At 39.3% G+C, this 11,540-nt stretch overlaps 1 protein-coding gene across 1 annotated transcript; it reads left to right on the top strand.

The window, feature by feature from the left end:
- The first annotated feature begins 6,858 nt into the window (after window positions 1-6,858).
- On the top strand, window positions 6,859-10,770 carry lect2.1 (leukocyte cell derived chemotaxin 2, tandem duplicate 1). Its single transcript, XM_053506597.1, has 5 exons — window positions 6,859-6,958; window positions 7,488-7,520; window positions 8,418-8,508; window positions 8,698-8,849; window positions 10,445-10,770. Exons 1-5 carry the CDS (start codon window positions 6,928-6,930, stop codon window positions 10,609-10,611), a joined length of 474 nt encoding a protein of 157 aa, XP_053362572.1. The 5' UTR covers window positions 6,859-6,927; the 3' UTR covers window positions 10,612-10,770.
- The last annotated feature ends 770 nt before the right edge of the window (window positions 10,771-11,540 follow it).

Raw genomic sequence — 11,540 nt, 5'->3', positions numbered from 1 at the left:
TGCACTGCGGAATTGTGGGTAATCGTCTCCCCTGCTGGGTCTTAGTGCGCGTCTCTTACTGGTATAATCAACATCCGTGCACGCGTGTACTGTTTACTATAACACTGTGACCACGTGTGTGTGTGTGTGTGTAAAACATATTTTATTTTGTGTCTGTATGCGTGTGTGTACAGCGCACGTGTAAAGGTTAAAGATCCATTTTCTCTCTCTGCTCAAGGGTCAGCCTGCTCTATGTGTCTGTGTGTGCGCGTCATTGGACACCGTGCCCCACCACACACACACACACACACACACCCCTCCTACTTTCGCCTTCAAAGACAAATACAGACAGACAGACACACTCTTTCTCTCTGCTCTACAAAGAAACACTGCTCTGTCCCGATTTTTGTAAAGGTAAAGTGCAGTTTCATTTGTTTTATTTTTACTTTACAGCAGTGATTCCGTTAGTGTGTCGCTCAATCAAGTGTCATTAGAGAGATTTCTTGTTTATTTTTTAAATAAAACAGTGTTTCCGTTGTGTGCGCGTGTGTGTGAAAAGTGTGGAGGAAGAATACTCTGTAAGACGAGAAGGGAGAGAGGGGGAGGGGCTCCCTACTCCTTACAGGTACAGTATTAGTTTAAACCTGGTGTGTGGACACAGACAGACGTCAGTATTAGAGTATACAGGTACAGTATTAGTTTAAACCTGGTGTCTGAACACAGACAGACGTCAGTATTAGAGTATACAGGTACAGTATTAGTTTAAACCTGGTGTGTGGACACAGACAGACGTCAGTATTAGAGTATACAGGTACAGTATTAGTTTAAACCTGGTGCGTGGACACGGACAGACGTCAGTATTAGAGTATACAGGTACAGTATTAGTTTAAACCTGGTGCGTTGATTCTGTTACACAGAGACTGAAAACAGGCCGAGAGCTACGGAGCCATTATACCACAAGCAAAGTACATAAGATCCAACAATAACACATTAGACAATACATTCTATAGCTTAAACGATGTACTTAATTTTAAACTCCCTAACAAAAACCATTAAATTCACCTTATGTTGATAAAAATAAAATAATAATGATACGAACTAACGCACGCAACAATGCAGCTTCCAGCCGTTAATTCAAACTAGAAGTACTTAAACGATGTACTCGTACTCGTATTAGAGTATAAAGGTACAGTATTAGTTTAAACCTGGTGTGTGGACACAGACAGACGTCAGTATTGGAGTATACAGGTACAGTATTAGTTTAAACCTGGTGTGTGGACACAGACAGACGTTAGTATTAGAGTATACAGGTACAGTATTAGTTTAAACCTGGTGCGTGGACACAGACAGACGTTAGTATTAGAGTATACAGGGACAGTATTAGTTCAAACCTGGTGCGTGGACACGGACAGACGTCAGTATTAGAGTATACAGGGACAGCATTAGTTCAAACCTGGTGCGTGGACACGGACAGACGTCAGTATTAGTTCAAACCTGGTGCGTGGACACGGACAGACGTCAGTATTAGTTCAAACCTGGTGCGTGGACACGGACAGATGTCAGTATTGGAGTATACAGGTACAGTATTAGTTTAAACCTGGTGTGTGGACACAGACAGACATTAGTATTAGAGTATACACGGACAGTATTAGTTCAAACCTGGTGTGTGGACACAGACAGACGTCAGTATTAGAGTATACAGGTACAGTATTAGTTTAAACCTGGTGTGTGGACACAGACAGACGTCAGTATTAGAGTATACAGGTATAGTATTAGTTTAAACCTGGTGCGTTGATTCTGTTACACAGAAACTGAAAACAGGCCGAGAGCTACGGAGCCATTATACCACAAGCAAAGTACATAAGATCCAACAATAACACATTAGACAATACATTCTATAGCTTAAACGATGTACTTAATTTTAAACTCCCTAACAAAAACCATTAAATTCACCTTATGTTGATAAAAATAAAATAATAATGATACGAACTAACGCACGCAACAATGCAGCTTCCAGCCGTTAATTCAAACTAGAAGTACTTAAACGATGTACTCGTACTCGTATTAGAGTATAAAGGTACAGTATTAGTTTAAACCTGGTGTGTGGACACAGACAGACGTCAGTATTGGAGTATACAGGTACAGTATTAGTTTAAACCTGGTGTGTGGACACAGACAGACGTTAGTATTAGAGTATACAGGTACAGTATTAGTTTAAACCTGGTGCGTGGACACAGACAGACGTTAGTATTAGAGTATACAGGGACAGTATTAGTTCAAACCTGGTGCGTGGACACGGACAGACGTCAGTATTAGAGTATACAGGGACAGCATTAGTTCAAACCTGGTGCGTGGACACGGACAGACGTCAGTATTAGTTCAAACCTGGTGCGTGGACACGGACAGACGTCAGTATTAGTTCAAACCTGGTGCGTGGACACGGACAGATGTCAGTATTGGAGTATACAGGTACAGTATTAGTTTAAACCTGGTGTGTGGACACAGACAGACATTAGTATTAGAGTATACACGGACAGTATTAGTTCAAACCTGGTGTGTGGACACAGACAGACGTCAGTATTAGAGTATACACGGACAGTATTAGTTCAAACCTGGTGTGTGGACACAGACAGACGTCAGTATTAGAGTATACAGGTACAGTATTAGTTTAAACCTGGTGTGTGGACACAGACAGACGTCAGTATTAGAGTATACAGGTACAGTATTAGTTTAAACCTGGTGCGTTGATTCTGTTACACAGAAACTGAAAACAGGCCGAGAGCTACGGAGCCATTATACCACAAGCAAAGTACATAAGATCCAACAATAACACATTAGACAATACATTCTATAGCTTAAACGATGTACTTAATTTTAAACTCCCTAACAAAAACCATTAAATTCACCTTATGTTGATAAAAATAAAATAATAATGATACGAACTAACGCACGCAACAATGCAGCTTCCAGCCGTTAATTCAAACTAGAAGTACTTAAACGATGTACTCGTACTCGTATTAGAGTATACAGGTACAGTATTAGTTTAAACCTGGTGTGTGGACACAGACAGACGTTAGTATTAGAGTATACAGGTACAGTATTAGTTTAAACCTGGTGTGTGGACACAGACAGACGTTAGTATTAGAGTATACAGGTACAGTATTAGTTTAAACCTGGTGTGTGGACACAGACAGACGTTAGTATTAGAGTATACAGGGACAGTATTAGTTCAAACCTGGTGCGTGGACACGGACAGACGTCAGTATTAGAGTATACAGGGACAGCATTAGTTCAAACCTGGTGTGTGGACACGGACAGACGTCAGTATTAGAGTATACAGGGACAGCATTAGTTCAAACCTGGTGCGTGGACACGGACAGACGTCAGTATTAGTTCAAACCTGGTGCGTGGACACGGACAGATGTCAGTATTGGAGTATACAGGTACAGTATTAGTTTAAACCTGGTGTCTGAACACAGACAGACGTCAGTATTAGAGTATACAGGTACAGTATTAGTTTAAACCTGGTGTGTGGACACAGACAGACGTCAGTATTAGTTCAAACCTGGTGCGTGGACACGGACAGACGTCAGTATTAGTTCAAACCTGGTGCGTGGACACGGACAGATGTCAGTATTAGAGTATACAGGGACAGTATTAGTTTAAACCTGGTGTCTGAACACAGACAGACGTCAGTATTAGAGTATACAGGTACAGTATTAGTTTAAACCTGGTGTCTGAACACAGACAGACGTCAGTATTAGAGTATACAGGTACAGTATTAGTTTAAACCTGGTGTGTGGACACAGACAGACGTCAGTATTAGAGTATACAGGTATAGTATTAGTTTAAACCTGGTGCGTTGATTCTGTTACACAGAAACTGAAAACAGGCCGAGAGCTACGGAGCCATTATACCACAAGCAAAGTACATAAGATCCAACAATAACACATTAGACAATACATTCTATAGCTTAAACGATGTACTTAATTTTAAACTCCCTAACAAAAACCATTAAATTCACCTTATGTTGATAAAAATAAAATAATAATGATACGAACTAACGCACGCAACAATGCAGCTTCCAGCCGTTAATTCAAACTAGAAGTACTTAAACGATGTACTCGTACTCGTATTAGAGTATAAAGGTACAGTATTAGTTTAAACCTGGTGTGTGGACACAGACAGACGTTAGTATTAGAGAATACAGGGACAGTATTAGTTCAAACCTGGTGCGTGGACACGGACAGACGTCAGTATTAGAGTATACAGGGACAGCATTAGTTCAAACCTGGTGTGTGGACACGGACAGACGTCAGTATTAGAGTATACAGGGACAGCATTAGTTCAAACCTGGTGCGTGGACACGGACAGACGTCAGTATTAGTTCAAACCTGGTGCGTGGACACGGACAGATGTCAGTATTGGAGTATACAGGTACAGTATTAGTTTAAACCTGGTGTGTGGACACAGACAGACATTAGTATTAGAGTATACACGGACAGTATTAGTTTAAACCTGGTGCGTTGATTCTGTTACACAGAAACTGAAAACAGGCCGAGAGCTACGGAGCCATTATACCACAAGCAAAGTACATAAGATCCAACAATGCCACATTAGACAATACATTCATATAGCTTAAACGATGTACTTAATTACAAACTACCTAACAAAAACCATTAAATTCACCTTATGTTGATGAAAATAAAATAATAATGATACGAACTAACGCACGCAACAATGCAGCTTCCAGCCGTTAATTCAAACTAGAAGCGGAGGCTCGGGGAGCCAATCAGACAGTCCGAATCTGCCTCCCTCCCGCTTCTGATTGGCTGGTGTCGCGCTGATTCTAGTCTCTGATTGGCTGGAATAGTTGATGAGCTATATCACTTCTGCTGTTAGTGCAAGTGTCACTTTATGACAGTGAGCGCATAGAAAAAAGTTTAAATACAGAAATTATCTTGAATGTGCAAAAGTGATTTTCAGCGCACACAAAAACGAGTTTGAGGCACAAGAGAGCAGTGCACTAAATATAGGTACATATGAATAATTACATTTACATTTAACTGATAATATACTGAGACTATCGAATTTATCAAAAATGTTATTCTAATGTGTACTTTCTGTACATTTTTACAATGATTATTTTAAGCATATATATATATTTTTTAAATATACCAAAAATACAATGAAAAACAACAAGTTTAAATTAAACAAAACTTTTACTTAAAGTATATTTTCCAACAATATATTTTTGGAAAGTGTGCTATAATACAATAATTTTAGAGTATATTTAAAGTATAATTCCCAAATTTGGTAAAAGCATGATGTTACTATACTTTTTATATATTAACTGATGGTAAATTCTTTTTTTAGTATATTTGCAGCGTACTTTCGAGGATTTTAATATATTTGTAATACACTAAAGTCTATTATTTTTCACTGGGGTAACTAGTGGTGATGTTTTTCTGCAGCTCGCAGCTAGGAAGCTTTTTGGGATAAAATATCTAACACTGGCTAACAAATATACAGCTGATTAAAAAAAAGTATTTTTTGATCACACAGAACTGTGTCCAGAAGTCTCGGTTCCGTAATAAGATTTCTTTGTATTAAATGAAATTAAATGATGCAAATTAAATTAAAGAAACAAGAACAAACAGAAACAAACATGTTACTGCGACAGGCTGCAAAGTGCCTAAAGCTACACTTTAAATCCCGCTTGTTTATGTAACAGCCTGAGGGGCAGCGACCTCATTTCCCCTCTCGTCTGTTCCAACCCCTCAGCTTTTAGCCTCAGCAGTACATACTAATCACCACCTGATCATCTGTCACCTTCTGCACCTGTTCCTCACTGGGTCAGGACTTGATCAGGACAGATGTTTTTTTTAAATGCTTGGATCATTCATAGATGACTGTGTGTCTTTAACAAACACAAACACACTCCTCTGAGACTGATCAGGTACAGGGACTGGAGTGGACATGATGAGACACACAAACTTGGAGAACTTCAGGAAGCCTGGAGAACTTTTCCTCAAAACTACACTAAACACACAAGCTTTGGAAGCAAAATATAGAAATGAGGGGGTCAAGACTTTTGCACAGCACCGTAGATCAGTACAATCTCAGTTTAAATGAGACTGTGATGGAAGATGAAGAGTTAATGTTTTTACCCAGAGTTCACTGGGACGAACTGTCACACATATCAGGGAAGAACAATCAGAAACAAACAAACTGCAGACCGCAGAGAGATAAATGCACACACACACATACACACACACACACATGCACACGCACACACACACACACACACCCGCACACACACACACACACGCACGCACACACACACACATTAAACAGTGTGTCGAGTCTCAGCTACACTAACACACATCACCTCTGAAACACACACACAGTTAAAAGCTCCACATCTGTGGGACAGTTTTTGTTTTTCATTCCCTCATTAATATACAGAACCGTTCAAACATAAACAGGGATTTAAATCTCACACTCAGGAGTTTTTCCTGTATTTTATTACCCATAAATGCAACTGCAATTGTTTTGTTTGTGTGTGTGTGTGCGTGTGTGTGTGTGTGCGTGTGTGTGTGTGTGTGTGTGTGTGGTTGTTTGTGCGTGGGTGTGGGTGTGCGTGGTGTGTGTGTGTGTGTGTGCGTGTGTGTGTGTGTGTGCGTGTGTGTGTGTATGTGTGTGTGTGTGTGAGTTTAGCTGTTATTTGATGTTATCTATTGCAAAATGTTGGGGAACACAAAGTTGGGCAAGAAATGACCCGGTCAAAGGGAACTCACCACACACTGTGTGTTGTTCCACCCATTGCACCAGTGTGTGTGTGTGTGTGTGTGTGTGTGTGTGTGTGTGTGATGAAATAAAATTCCAGAGTCTGTGTATAAAAGCGTCTGGTTCTGAGACTGTGATGTTAACGGGATCGAACAGACGATGAAACTCTCCATCCTTCTGATCTGTGCAGGTGAGAGACGAACTTCAGCTTCAGCTTACACTCATCACACACTCCTTACACACTCGTAACACACTCATCACACACTCATCACACACGTATCTCAACACCTGTAACACACTCATCTAAACACTCATAACACACTCATCACACACTTGTAACATACTCGTGAAACATTTGTAACACACTTAGAACACACTCCTGAGAAAGAAAGTGATATATGTGGAGAGAGTAATAGAGTGAGTGAGTGAAAAAAGAAAGATAGAATGATATAATGGGAGTGATATATAGAGAAAGTGATATAGTGAGAGTGATACAGTTAGAGAGTGATATAGTTAGAGAGTGATATAGTGAGAGTGATATAGTGAGAGAGTGATATAGTGAGAGTGATATAGTGAGAGTAATATAGTGAGAGTGATATAGTGAGAGTGATATAGTGAGAGTGATATAGTGAGAGTGATATAGTGAGAGTGATGTAGAAATAGAGTGATTTAATGAACTCTGAGTTTCTGTAACTCTGGCACTTATTTATCTGTTTCAGTGCTGTTTGTTCTGCAAACTGCAACTGCTCAAGGTACAGTAAGTTACACACACACACACACACACACACAAACACACACACACAGAGGAAGAGGATTTAAAACTTTTGAAAATTAAATAAATTAAAACAAATCATGAGAAATAGACAGAGTGCATTGAAATAAATAAGAGAAATCAATCTGTAGGATGTGTGTGAGGGACGGAGAGGAAAATCACGAGTGTAAAGAAAGAAGGGAAGAAAGAAACGTGTGTGAATAGAAAGAGAAGGAAACAGGAATAAGATAACAGGAAATAGGGTGGACAAGCAAGTCGAAAATTATTTGTGTGTGTGTGTGTGTGTGTTTTTGTCTCTGTGTGTGCATGCATGTGTGTGTGTGTGTGTCTGTGCATGTATGTGTGTGCGCGTTTGTGTGTGTGTGTGTGTGTGTGCGCGTGTGTCTGTGCATGTATTGTGTAAAAGCCATATTTCATTTTTATATATCTGTTGTTGTGTTTATTTCTATTTCATTAGTTAAGCACTTAGTTTGATACCCGTAAGATGAACTGTGACATCACTTTATCATTTGTTCTGTGACATCATTCCATAGTTGTGTAGCTGCAGGTCTATCACGCCCGTTAGTTATGTGTGGAGAACACAAGCTTCTGACCGTAATACCGTCAGCTAAAATATTCAACAAATAAGTTGTTGTGAGGATAATTTAAGACGGTCAGCTACAGAACAACGACTTGTCGTGACCACAGTGGGTTTAATACAGGAGACGATCAGAACTGTTGAACTGTTGATGATGAAAATAAAACAAGAGACAAAAAATTCAACGGACGTTTGAGTTGTGAGTAACTAAGTGTAACAAGAAAGCTACGCGTCAGAACTTGTGAATAACATGCCCGTATATATATATTGTGTGTGTGTGTGTGTGTGTGTGTGTTACAGTGAAGTTTGGGCAGCTCTGCAATGGAAACTCATCAAACAGAAAGCGAAGCTGCGACAACAAATACGGCTGCGGCAACTATGGAGCCTCACGGTAACCTGCGTGTGTGTGTGCGTGTGTGTGTGTATATGTGTGTGTGTGTATATGTGTGTGTGTGTGAGTGTGTGTGTGTGTGTGTGTGTAAGCAGAATTAAGAGTGGATAATTTTTACAGCACTACTCCAAGTATTTTATTCTTCTGTGTGTGTGTGTGTGTGTGTGTGTGTGTGTGTGTGTGTTACAGTGATGGTGGAAAGCGTAAACATATGGGTCTGGACATCGCGTGTTCTGACGGTGCGACGGTTTACGCTCCATTTGATGTGACTTTAAATGGGAAATCTGTACCATACAGGAACAACAACGCCATCAACGACGGCATCCAGCTGTCTGGGGGAGGTGGGGCTTAACGCGCCTCATTAACATACCGCACTAACACACCACATTAACATAAATTATTATAACACAGCATTAGCATGTCTAATTAACATATTTCATTAACTAATTAGCACACATGATTAACGTACCTTATTAACATACTGTACCTCATTAACACTCCATGTTCATTTATTACCTGGGAAAAGTCTATCAGTGTGTATGGTGTGTGTGTAAAGCTTTATCTAATATTTCATTATTTAAACAACAGTTAGGCCAGCTTTGAAAACTTTAATTTAAAATAAAGTTTAATTACTAATTGGGACGAGTCCAAACTGGAGTTTTATTTCATATAATATTCATTTATTCCAGCACAATACAAACTCAAGTAAATATTTAATAACATTTATAATGTAATATGCAGTAAAGTGTACAATAAAATATAACACAAATAACTTGGTGGTAAATGTATTTATGAGAAAAGGAACATTATAAACAATCACACACTCATCACACACTTTTATCCCTTTTTTAAGAAGTTTTATTTGTGACAAGATTTGTTGTTTATTATTTATTTAAATCAAACATGTCACAAAATATAACAGATAAATCTCACCAGCTTGTTTGCTACACATTAGCTTAGCTAGTCAGGAAACTTAGCCTGCAGAATGGAAAGGTTACAGGAAGGACATGAAAAATGACTTAATGAAGTAACTGACTGAGATTAGATTAGATTAGATTGGATTAGATTAGATTGGATTAGATTAGATTGGATTAGATTAGATTACATTAGATTAGATTAAATGTAAACGAGAACTGGACGGTAGCTTGCTCGTTAGCGGAGAACACAGTGTTTTCAGTGTTAGACATGAACTTTTGTTAGTGTCAGGAATAAAACACATAATGACCTTCACTTTTATTTAATTATTATTGATCTAAAACAATATAGATGCATATTAATGTCGTCTCTAAAAACCTTTAAAATGTAATCAGATTTTAGTTTTGAAACTGCAGAGAAACTCACTACAGGCTGAGAAATCTGCAGAAAAAGCAATTTATTTATATATTTGTTTCTTTTATATAAGAATATATATTAGACATTATTTTATTTATAGCCGGAGTTATCGGAGGCTGTAGATCCCCGAGGGAACATCCACGTTCCTGTAGAGAGACAGAATATAAAAGAGAGAACGGCAGGAAGGAATGAAGGAAGGAGAAAAAATGAGAGGAATATAAAGGATGAATGTAAACAATAAGATGTGAAGTACGGCAATAACTAATAAAAATACTAACGAGATAAAAGAAGAAAAAATTGAAACAAAGAAGAAACAGTGAGAAATAGTGAATGTTGAACCAGGAGAAAAGGAAACAAAAAGAGGAAATTAAAATAATAAAGAATTAAGAAAGATGGAGAGAAAATAATGTTAAAAGGAAAATATTGTCTCTCCATCTAATTATATTATCTGTCCATCCATCCATCAAACTCTACATCCATCAGATTACTCCATGCAGAACATCTTCTGATTACATCACAGGGTTCATCTACTGTATCTGTTACTTCTCTGTTCTATACTAATCAGTCTTCACTCTGTGTGTGTGTGTGTGTGTGTGTGTGTTAGGTCTGTGCTTCAAGCTGTTCTATGTGAAGCCTAGTAAATACAGCGGCTCCCTAAAGAAAGGTCAGAAGCTCGGCACGATGCTGCCCATGCAGAGTGTGTATCCAGGAATCGGGTCTCATGTCCACGTCCAGATGTGCGACAAGTCCGACCCCACCAAGTACTTCTGATCACACACACATGGACATGCACATGCAGACACACACACACACACACACACACACACACACACATGCACACACACACGTGCATTCATTCAGCTTTGTGCATCTCCTTCAGAGATCCTGCTTTCTGTCTGAATCATATAATACAAATAAAAAAAAAAACAATGAAAATAAAGCTTTGAGGAAAAAATGAAATATGTGTGTATGCGTGTGTGTGTGTGTGTGTGTGTTTGTGTACGTTTATTAAAATTTGTTTAAAAAAGTCTGCAGTTAAGGCTGAAAGCTTACACACCACTTGGTTGGAGCTCCACACATTTCCTGTGTGTGTGTGTGTGTGTGTGTGTGTGTGTGTGTGTTTCCTGTGTTTAGTCGAGCAGAGTGTTTACAGTCTCTACATCTCAGGTGATTTAAAAAAAACTAGATTAGAGACAGATTTTTTCCAGCTCTTACTCACAGTTCCAGAATTCCAGTGGGCCAAAACTTTACACACCCCAGGTCACATGACTCTTTAAACAGCCCAGTGATGGCGTTGTAATGAGAGGGAGTTAATCAGGAGCACCTGCGGCTGGTGTAGGCGTGATAGCTGAGGTCCACCCGACCTGTCTGAGGTCACACAGCAGACTTTATGACACCAGGGAGACACTCCTGAAACTGGGCTCTATAAAATTCCACACGAGCGTTTTGTTTCAGCAGAAGGATCACCAGGACCACGTTACCCCAACACCCCCCCGCCCTCATGGACACACAGCTCACTATAGTGAAACACACACGAGCGGTGTCTCACACACATTAAAACGCTTGTCTACTTTTAGCATCTTCAGTTCTGCACATCTCTCTATGAGCGTCTGACCTTCACCACTAGAGGGAGCTCTGCGTGAACTCACCAGACACTACAGTACTTATTTCCTCTTTTTAAGGCATGTTTAAACCTTCCG

The sequence above is a fragment of the Clarias gariepinus genome, chromosome 10 (genome assembly GCF_024256425.1).
Source record: "Clarias gariepinus isolate MV-2021 ecotype Netherlands chromosome 10, CGAR_prim_01v2, whole genome shotgun sequence".
Lineage (NCBI taxonomy): Eukaryota > Metazoa > Chordata > Actinopteri > Siluriformes > Clariidae > Clarias > Clarias gariepinus.
Note: the sequence above shows the minus strand (reverse complement) of the source record. Positions and strands in the feature narration are given on the sequence as shown.